Source organism: Zootoca vivipara, chromosome 6, assembly GCF_963506605.1.
Source record: "Zootoca vivipara chromosome 6, rZooViv1.1, whole genome shotgun sequence".
Lineage (NCBI taxonomy): Eukaryota > Metazoa > Chordata > Lepidosauria > Squamata > Lacertidae > Zootoca > Zootoca vivipara.
Window position 1 is genome coordinate 90,856,763 of NC_083281.1, and position 10,685 is coordinate 90,867,447.

At 49.3% G+C, this 10,685-nt stretch overlaps 1 protein-coding gene across 1 annotated transcript; it reads right to left on the reverse strand.

Moving 5' to 3' along the window:
• Nucleotides 1-1,630: 1,630 nt before the first annotated feature.
• On the reverse strand, nucleotides 1,631-10,126 carry IL1B (interleukin 1 beta). The gene is made up of 7 exons (XM_035119869.2): nucleotides 10,068-10,126; nucleotides 7,785-7,844; nucleotides 6,407-6,455; nucleotides 5,163-5,370; nucleotides 3,590-3,760; nucleotides 3,342-3,478; nucleotides 1,631-2,048 (listed from the first exon to the last, which is right to left on the reverse strand). The coding sequence occupies exons 2-7, from the start codon at nucleotides 7,829-7,831 to the stop codon at nucleotides 1,848-1,850; spliced, it is 813 nt and encodes a 270-aa protein (XP_034975760.1). The 5' UTR covers nucleotides 7,832-7,844; nucleotides 10,068-10,126; the 3' UTR covers nucleotides 1,631-1,847.
• Nucleotides 10,127-10,685: the final 559 nt, after the last annotated feature.

The window sequence follows — 10,685 nt, forward strand, 5'->3', positions numbered from 1 at the left end:
TCGTAACTAGAGGTACTACTGTATTCTGATAAGCATTCGTTCTGCCCGGACACTGAGGTCCAGCGCCGAGGGCCTTCTGGTGGTTCCCTCACTGCGAGAAGCAAAGCTACAGGGAACCAGGCAGAGGGCCTTCTCGGTAGTGGCACCCGCCCTGTGGAACACCCTCCCATCAGAGGTCAGAGAGATAAACAACTACCTGACATTTAGAAAATACCTAAAGGCAGCCCTGTTAAGGGAAGTTTTTAATCTGTGATATTTGATTTATTTTAATGTTTGTTGGAAGCCGCCCAGAGTGGCAGGGGAAGCCCAGCCAGATGGGCAGGGTATAAATAATAAATTATTATTATTAATTATTATTATTATTATTATTAAATTTATTTATTTTATTGCATTTCTATCCCATCCTTTTCTCCCAGGAGCTGCTCTCAGAGCCTTTTCAGCTGAAGATAGGGGTACAAATGCTGCAAACAATAAGCAAGCAATCAATCAATCAAACCAACCAACCAACCAACCAACCAACCAACCAACCAACCAACCAACGGCTGCATATGTGGTCCCGCCTCTCCTTATTTAACCCCCACGACAACGACCCTGTAAGGTAGGCTAGCCTGAGAGGCAGCGACTGGCCCCCACCGAGCTTCGTGGCCGAGTGGGGATTCGAGTCCTAGTCTCTCAGGTCCTAGTCCAACACCCTAACCACTATGCCATACTTCCAGTGGAGGAGGCTTTGCTTGTGTGTTTGTGTGCTGTGCCCACGGGGACTGTGGAGATGGAGGTAGTGCCGGGGGGGGGGGTTGCGGAGGAGGCAGTAATTTGGGGGCTGTGGAGGAGGCGGCAGTGGCGTGTGTGTGTGTTGCATTTTCTGGTTTTTCTCAGGCAAGCATCAAAACATCCTGGGTCAGCCCTGACTTCATCCCAAAGCATGGCGAGGGCACATTGTGCCAATGCCCCCCCCCCAATTCCAGTGTGAGACAAGAGCTTTGAAAGGGTGTGCTGGTCACATGGACCAGGAATTCCTGGGACCACTCAGGAACCTACCAGGCTCCATAAGTCTCCAAGGGCAGGTCATCTCAGTGGATCCCCTACCCTTGGCAGAGCAGAGGAACCATGCACAGGTCGTGACCCGTCAATGAAAAGAACTGACCATGAACTCCCCCTCCCCCTCCAGTCAACATCGCGCCACTAGTCCGCTCTTTGGCAAAGACCAGGTCGAAGTGATGTCTCTCCACAAGGGCCAGGTGGACGATGTACCCGAGAGCAAATTGTGTGTGGTAGATGTTTGATTGTGGGCAGATTTGGCTAACTCCAGACCAGACGCTGGGCTAACAGGCAGCCTCAAATCCAGGCACATAGGAGTGAATCAGAGAGGGAAAACAAGGACTCTGATGTCACTAGCCCTCCTCTTGGGGTGCCTTGGCTCCAGGCCAGCCTCTCCCTCTTGGGGTCTGGCCAAAGGGACACACCCACCCTCTTTCGGAAGGCCCTTCTCTTTCCGTCCGGCTTGTTCAGTTGAGTGTCGGAGGTACAATGTACAAACAGCAGTTAGAGGCCAACCTTACACACCAGATAATTTATTCAGATGTCGCCAAGGCAACAATAATTATTAAATTATTAATAAATACTTGCAATAAATATACAGCAGAGTCAAAAGGGGCCCAAAGGGCCATTTAGTCCAACCCCCCTGCGATCCTCATTATTCACTGCTTTCTTGGCAACTCCCAACTCCTTCCAGAGAAAGGAGGCGAGTGTTGTGTTGTCTCAGTGTGATGGGACTTTCCTTGTCACAGAGTCAGGAGGCTGAAATTTGTCCAAAGGCACATGTAAGGATTCTGCGCTTATTCCGCGTTTTATGTGACAATATAATCCACGATGGAGACCTCCCCAATCCGGTTTGTCACGCCCACAGCTTTGTTGACCTGGGCAGATGTGCAGATGTACCACTGAGGGAAGGCAGCTGACTCGAACCTGGTGTAGTCCCCAACTGCAACTCTGTAGAAGAGGAAGCGCCCTTTGTCAGATTTGTCGAGGTCCCCTTCGATGCTGGCCTCCTGCGGGTGGAAAAGCTGAGATTACATCTAAGGAAATCCACTTTCCAAAGTGCCTACACTAGCTCCACAACAACACCAACAATGTATGTTTACCGCCCTATACCCGCAGGTCTCAGGGCAGTTCACGACATAAAACCACAACAAAAAAGCACAAAATCTATCTATATATATAAATGTAAATTGGGCATGTGGGTTATTATCCACTTTTCTCCGAAACCGCTTCACCGACTGCGTTCAAATTTGAACACAACGTCCAAAGCGAATGTCAGAAGGACCTTAGAAAGTTACCTAAGACAGATGCCACACCTGTGCCATGTAAAACCCCCAAAACAACGTGTTCCAGAACACACCACTCAGTCGAAAGTGCATGCTGGGAAAAGAACTAGGTTGCAAACCAGCGCCCTCTAGCGGTGGCTACACTGGTACTACACCTATAGAACCTTCCCTCTCAACAGCATCTCAGCTGCCGTTTACATACTAGGCTGAAGCCTTTACAGACTACACCGAATGGAGGCCAAAGCCTTTACAGACTAGGCTGAATGTAGGTACTGACCCACCTACGTGGGGGTTGGGGAGAGGAGGGGATGGGGTAGGTCAGGACACGGTGGGACCAGTCACAGGGATGTGCCAGGGGTGGGGGGGAGAAGGGGACGTGATACGTCATGGGTCGGGACAGGGAGGGGGGAATCTCAGGGATAAACTGGGGGTGGGGGGAGGAGGGGGCGGGATACATCATGGATCGACACAGGGTGGTGGCAGTCACAGGGATTAGCCACAGCAACGCGTGGCAGGGCCAGCTAGTACATAATAAAAACAAGAACAACCCAATAACCTTCCCCAACACATTTTAAAAGGGCACTGAATGTCAATCGGCCAAAGCCCTAGTTAAAGAGGAATGTTTTTGCCTGGTGCCTAAAGGTGGGCAGTGAAGGTGCCTGGCGAACCTCCCTGGAGAGAGAGCATTCCACAAATGGGGAGCCACTGCAGAAAAGGCCCCGTTCTTGCATTGCTCCCCCCCCCCAGACCTCTCAAAGAGGAGGCACGTGAAGAAGGGCCTTGGAAGATGAACTCAGGGTCTAGGTGGGTTCATCTGGAGAGAGGCAGCCTTTAGGTGCTGTGGTCCTGAGCCGTTTACTCTGGCCATCGCAACAACAAAAGAAGAACCTGCTGGATCAGGCCAATGGTCCACCTAGTCCAGCATCCTATTATCACTGTGGGCAACCAGGTAGCAGGATCCAAGCACAAGAGCCCTCCCTCCCTCTTGGAAGCATAAGCTGAGAAGGAACCTCTCACCTCCAGCTGCAGTGCTGGTTGGTCTCCACTCTGCACACAAGACAGATACAGCTCCTTCCCTTTGATTTTCAGGGCGATGGGGATCTTCGCAACGCCTTCCTCGATTTTCGGCCGATAGACGTACATTTTCACCCTCGCTGGAAAATGTGAGGAAACAGGATTAATAGCAAGAAACATTTCAGCCCGGCTAGGACTGGCCGCCCGTAGGAGATGGTGGGTGAGGAGTTTTCAGGGGTGGGGGTTCCTACCTTCTCTGCTGATGTCAGCCTGTTGGAGCTCCAAGGCCACCAGCTGGGTTGTCCCGTTCAGGACAAGGGACTTCTGGTTGACGTCTCTGATGTTGCAGGAGATGCTCCTGCTGAGGTGGTAGATGGGATCTGTGGCATAGGTGCATTGGCGGATGTCAAAGTCAACCGGTTCTGAAGAGGAAAAGACACTCCAGGTCAAGACCTGCCACTTGCAAGGGAGCAATAATAGCTGTTCTTCAGTGGAACATATGATCTCAGAAGGTGGTCAGCTCTTTCCTTTGTCGGAGGCTTTGGAACAAAAGTTGGATAGCAGAGATCCTGTAGCAGTGATTCCTGCATTGCAGGGGGTTGACCTTGGGGGTCCCTTCCAACTCTATAATGCTATTTTTCTATGATCCTTTGAGGCTCGCCTCAATGAGACCCAGACCCCACCTGCTGCTGCCCCCACCCTTTCCAAGTCAGAGGTGCTCCTTGTTTTTTACCCCCACATCCAGCGGCGGAGCAAGCCGATTGGGTGCCTGGGGCGGTGTGCGTGCCCTGTGCCCAGGGGCAGGGCCAGCTGCCCGCAGGGGCCGGGGTGAGCCAGGGCAGGACACTCCGTGGGTCCTCCGAGGAGTCTGCCTGCCTCCTCCCACTCAGCAGCCATGTGGCTTGGGTGCGCTGCAGGCCCCGTGGTGAGTGCTGCCTGGCAATTTGTCACCCCCCCTCAGTGTTGACACCCAGGGTGGCCCGCCCCCACTGCACCCCTTCCTCTGCCCCTGCCCGCATCTTACTCAGTGTTAACTCCCAGAAGCGTTTAGGCAAACAGGAAGAGAGATCATGTCCTCTGTGTGGCCCTGATCCACCTCAAAGGAAACTCTGGGACTTTTGAAGGGCCCTGCCTTCTCTTTGTCCTCCTTAGCGGAACGTCTCCCACTGCAGTCCAAAGGCTGTTGCTTCCCTCTAAAGAGGGATGGCGGAAAAGAACAGCAATGGCAGCTTCCACTTGGGTCTGCTTAGCCAACAAATGGAATAAAGTGCTTTGCCCTTCAACCACCTCCTGCTGCAGGAAGCGGCCCTAGGCTCCTCACTGTGGTTTCCCATTGGGGGCACACCTGTTAGAGGTTGTTACTGCTACTCCTGAGTAACGACCTTCCACATACTTGTCTTTTAAAGTCTTTATTGGTGCACGTTATTTACAGTGTAATGAGCTGTCGGTTTCATGTCTTCTAATTCCATTTCAGAATCCGGCACTGACCCTTTACGTGACTTTGACCAACATAAAAGCCTCGGGACAGTGAATCTCCTCCCCTTTCTCCTCCTCCTTAATTCCGGTGCCGGGGGAAAGGATATACGATCCGTTTTTCCCCTGTCCCCTCTTCCCGCCTCTCTCTCTTCCCGCCTGTGGAGCAGGGGCTCTCCCATGCTGCCAGAGACCTGGCACTCTCTCTCCGTTTCCTGACTAGCCCCTTCAGACCCCGCGCTTCCATCACTGCTTGGGGAGGAACTGCTCCTGATGAGAGGGGGAGGTTCTCTATAATCTCTCCCCCTTACAACACCCAATATGGCAGCCAGCTGGTTTTCCATACTGTACCTAAGACGGAATTGATGATGTCCATGAGGTCGTCATCTGTGAAAAGCGCTCTGGCTTTGGTGGACTTCTTCTTCTTCTTCTTCTTCATCCTCTCAATCGCCACCATAATGATCACTGCCTTCTGGAAGCCCATAGCTGAAGGGCGGTTGGCGATCTTCACCTGAATGCCCACTGTGCAGGCAGGGTGGTTCAGCCCTGGGAAGGCCTCCTGGGGTGGGGGAGCAAAGCAGACATCAGCGGAAGTCAAACCGTCAGTAGCAAAGTCCCCTCCTGTCCACCTGGGGATAAGAAGTCCCATTCCACAATTGTAAGGACTTGATTATTTCTGTGTGGCGGCCCCTGAACTCTGGAACTCCCTGCCTATTGACATCAGGCAGTACTCTTTTTGGTGCCTGAAATTTTTATGATATTAAATAAATAAGGCAAAGTGCTGAGGAATGGGGCACCAGGCAACGCTCATTGCTCTTCAGGGAGGAGTTGTCTAGCCTCCTTGGAGTGATTTTAAACATTTTTTTCAGTTCATAATAAATCATTTCCCAGAAGGCCTTAGCTATTTTGCAAGTCCACCACATGTGGTGAAATGTACCTTCTTTAACATTACACTTCCAACGTACGTGGGTCGTGTTCTTATACATTTTCACTAGTCTTGTAGGAGTCAAATCCAGTCTATACATCATCTTTATATAATTCTCTTTTAACGTACAGCAAGCTGTAAATTTTAAGTCCTTATTCCATAACTTCTCCCATGAAGCAAATTGTCTCACATCTTTTACCCACTGTATCATTACAGACTTCCTAATCTTTTGTTTCCCATTCCAGCAACAATTTATACATTTTTGACAGAACTTTTCCATTATTTTCTAACAGTTCTTTCTGCACTCTCGAAAATTCTTTACCAAAGCCGACTCCTTTGTTCAATCTAAAAAATGTCATTTAATTGATGATATTGGAGCCAATCAGTTAACAAATGCTTTATATCCTCATTTTTATTTTTATTTTTACTTTCAATTGCTTTTCCTCCTCAGTTAACAGTTCTCTATGCGCTGGCCATTCTTTTTCCATATTTATTTTTTTCACTGACAATGCTTCTAATGGTGGCAACCACCATGGAATGTCTAGCCTCCTTGGAAGGCGAGTGGCCTTCTTGCTTGGACTAAGCCCTTTTCAGATGTTCATTTCTGCTCATGATCAGGATGGGACGGAGGAGCTTTCTTGGACAGAAGCAGCCTGGAGAAATTCCTTACCTTGGCCAGAGAAGGCTGGTCCGCTTCATAGAACTGCATCTCGTCCACACTGCAACCGGAAAGCAAGAGAAGCAGGTCAGAGGGACTCCCAGGCAAAAGTCAACATCATTGGAACTAGGCTGAATACGAGCATCGCGCACGACACATTTATTGGGGTATTTGCTGGCATTGTAAGGGGAGTCAAGGTGTTGGGCAAACAAAACCCAGGCGACAGCTTCTGGGAACTGCCTCTTTAGGAAAGGCAAAGGCCATTTTCTCACCAGATCTCCCCCACCCTGGTTGTCCATGTCCAGTGGGATCAATAGAGATCCCCCTGTCCAGTTCCTATGGAAGATCTTCTACCAGGGACACAGCTACATTAGGTTTTGTTTTTTTAAAAAGCGTTTTAAATGCGTAATAACACCAGATGGAGCTATAGAATTTTAACCTTTGGCAATGTGATTTCCCATTATGAGCTTTACAACACATTTTCCTGAAATGTTTTTTCATGTGTCTAGATCCAGCCAAAAACAACACCGGCTGCTTCTGTTCCATGTCCAGACCAAAAGCTGGATTAAAATGGGTCTAGCTCAGTGGTTCTCAAAGCGGGTGGTGGGATTACCTGGTGTGTGTGTGTGTGTGTTTGTGCACACGCTAAGAGTCAAGAGGGGCAGGGGGCCAGCTGAGGTATAAATGACTACCTGTCTTTGCAAGCTGGCATCACTGGGTCAAGTTCACCAGTTTTGTTGAATTAATTAAACTGAATAGTTTAATTGTGTAAATCATTTTTTACTGTTTTGAATGCTAATTGTACTATTATCTTCCTTTCTGGGTCATGCAGACCACTATTATGAACAATGCTTTTTATAGGGTAGGAGCACTGGGGGTGAGTTTATTCTGGGAACCATTGGGCTAGGGAATCCACATAATCAATCAATATCTGGACCTGAGAAGCAGGTGGCAGTCATAGTGGCGTAATTAATCTCTGCTGGAACCATTGGGGGCACCAATTGTTCCCCCTGCCTTGGACCCATAAAAGGGGGAGCTGCTGCTTAAGTGCTAATTCTTGCTGTCCCTTAATGTTTTCACAGGGAACAAACCTGTTGCCTTTCAGGCAGGAAAATGAATGTTGGATTTGCTGTTTGGAATATTCAGATTTAGTCTGATTTTTATTGAATTATTGTGTTTGCATTGATATGTTTGCATTTGCATTGTTTGTGATGACACCTTGGGGTGTCATTTTTGCCCAAAGGGTGGCCTATAAGTGAATAATACCATAATGGTGTGTGTGTGTGTGTGTGTGTGTGTGTGTGTGTGTGTGTGTGTGTGTGTGTGTCCGTCTGTCTGTCCCTGAGCACCCAGCCTAGCTTCACAGCCTGGGGCCACCAGTGGTGGTTACCTGCAGAAGTCCATCACCTCCTCTTCGTACTCAGGCACTCTAGACATGGGGGCTTTTGATCTAGGGAGAAGAAAGAAATGGACGGAAGTTAGCGAATGAGTCTCACTTTGCAGCACCTGCAGAGGAAGGAGAAGCGAAGCTGCTGTTTCGTAACCAGACAAACAAGATTGTGACTGAAACTATGTGCCACATTGTGTGGACAGATTACGAGCAGCCCCAGCCCCAGGAAAGGTCTTCATTACGGCTGTTGTGGTCCCACAGAATACAAAGCAGGGCAGCAAATATGTGTCAAGCAAATTACTTAAATGAAGGTGGAGTTTATGATCTTTGTTGTCTGAAAACAAGCAGTTCCCTTAACCACTTAGAAACTCAAGAGAATTTAGATTTCTATGATTCTATTTGATGGTGTTTCCTGCTTGGCAGGGGGTTGGACTGGATGGCCCTCGTGGTCTCTTTCAACTCTATGATTCTAGATGTGATTTAAGTCGGAGCCTTTGCTGAGTACTGTGTTGTCCCCACATGCCCCCTTGCCCAGTCTCCTGACTCTTTCTTAGCATCCTCCTCTAATTCCCACAAACTTTCACCTCCGCATAGCCTGGAGAGGGAAAGGGAGAATTTCGGGGAGTGAAGAGAACCCTTGAACATGCAAGAAAAGGAAAGCAAGCAGGTCAAGTGCACACATGCCCTCAAATAACTTTACTTTGCATGAGGAATTTCAGCTTGCAGACTTCCCAGAGTCTTCTGCGAGGAGCTGCAGAGCTTCTGCAGAGAAGGACAGACCCAGGAAGGGGCCATAACTTAGTGGTTAGAGCATTTGCCAGGCAAGCAGAAGGTCCCAGATTCATTCCCTGCTAGCATCTCCAGGTAGGGTTGGAAGAGACCCCTGCCTAAAATCCTGGGGGGCAGCTGCCAGTCAATGGCCCAACTTGGTAAAAGGCAGTTTCTTATGTTCCTGCAGGCTGGAGCATCAACCTCAAGGCAGACTGTCAGGTGTCCATGGGCATGCTCCCTCTTCTCCAATAACACCCAACCAATGACCATACAAATACTTTATGATATTTCTGTGGGCCTGAGATACAGCAATTTATAGGTATTGCAAGCCAAGTGGTTGAAGGCAGCCTTGCATTCTGAAGGGTCAGGCAAAGCAGGGCCGACCATTTGGGGATGAATCAAGAACTGTAGAGTGGGAAGAGTCCTGCTTGGACTACTGCAATGCTCTCTACGTGGGGCTGCCTTTGAAGGTTACTCAGAAACTGCATTTAATCCAGAATGCGGCAGCTAGACTGGTGACTGGGAGTGGCTGCCGAGACCATATAACACCGGTACTGAAAGATCTTCATTGGCTCCCAGTACGTTTCCAAGCACAATTCAAAGTGTTGGTGATGACCTTTAAAGCCCTAAACGGCCTCGGTCCTGTATACCTGAAGGAGCGTCTCCATCCCCATCGTTCAGCCCAGACACTGAGGTCCAGCGCCGAGGGCCTTCTGGCGGTTCCCTCGCTGCGAGAAGTGAGGTTACAGGGAACCAGGCAGAGCCCCTTCTCGGTAGTGGCACCCGCCCTGTGGAACGCCCTCCCACCAGATGTCAAAGAGAAAAACATCTACCATACTTTTAGAAGACATCTGAAGGCAGCCCTGTTTAGGGAAGTTTTTAATGTTTGATGCTGTACTGTTTTTAATATGCGGTTGGAAGCCGCCCAGAGTGGCTGGGGAAACCCAGTCAGATGGGCGGGGTATAAATAATTTATTATTATTATTATTATTATTATTATTATTATCATTATTATTATTATTTGTTGTGGGGTCTCTCTCCTCAAAGTCATGGTTAGCAGGGTCCTCTGCCTTTCTTCATGAGATGATCTGGCTCAGCCTGAGCCAGCTTCCCCCTCAAACCGGTTCCTTGTTCTCCGCTTCATAGGAACCTGCCTTTCACCGAGTCAGAGAACTGGGTTTACCTGGCTCAGTATTACCTAGGCTGACTTGCAGTGGCTCTGTGGAGTTTGAGGAAGGAGTCTCTTCCACAATTACCAGAAGATGCTTGCAGGGGTTGAAACTACTGACAAAGGTAAGATCCTCTGCCACTTAACTACAGCTTCTTAGAGTCCTGACTCCTAAACCATCCCATTTTCACATGGAACCCTCCGTCAGATGTCTGCCTGGGGGTCCGTTTAATCCTTGCAGAACCTCTTGGCTGACATTTAATGAAGCCAATCACAGACTCAGCCTTGCAAGCCAGACATAGTCCTCAAGACGACCTCCCTGAAAAGCAATGCAGAAGTTTTACCTGTCCAAGGAGGCGACGCCGGTCTCTTTCCAGAACAGAGGATTTCTAGCCTTCCAAGCTGCTCCTCTCGCTGTGAAGTGGTCTCTGCTTCAGCAGGGATGGCCCTCTTATCTGTTTCTCGGCAGCGGAAGAAGACGTGGTCAGGCCAAGGAACTTCCCTCTCGTACCTGGGCCTTTCGAAAGCGGTGAAAAGGAAGTCCTTTCCTTCCTGCTTCCATGAACAGGAAGTGGTTGTGTTGCAAAATCACCACAACAACACAAATTGTGAAAGCGCAGAATTTTGTGGGGGTTTGCTGCGCTCGGCAGAGGCAAATGACAAGAATACCACAAGAAGTGACATCCTGGAGGCTTTCAAGAACTTTGCTTCTGCTGTGTGATGTAATCAGGCCGTTTTGGGATTTTTCCGGAGTCCCAGGGGGCTCAGCTGGTGAGGAACCAATGGCTAGGTTGGCTGGTTCAGTCAAGTAGTATTCCTGCACCCCCACCTCTTTCATGTGGCTTCCCACCCAGTAATCCAAATGAAAGAGAGCATGGGGATAGCATCTCAGAAATGAGGAGGCGCCACTAGCTGTTTGATGGCGCAGAGCAACTCCTTTGGTTATGCTCCTTGTGGTGCTT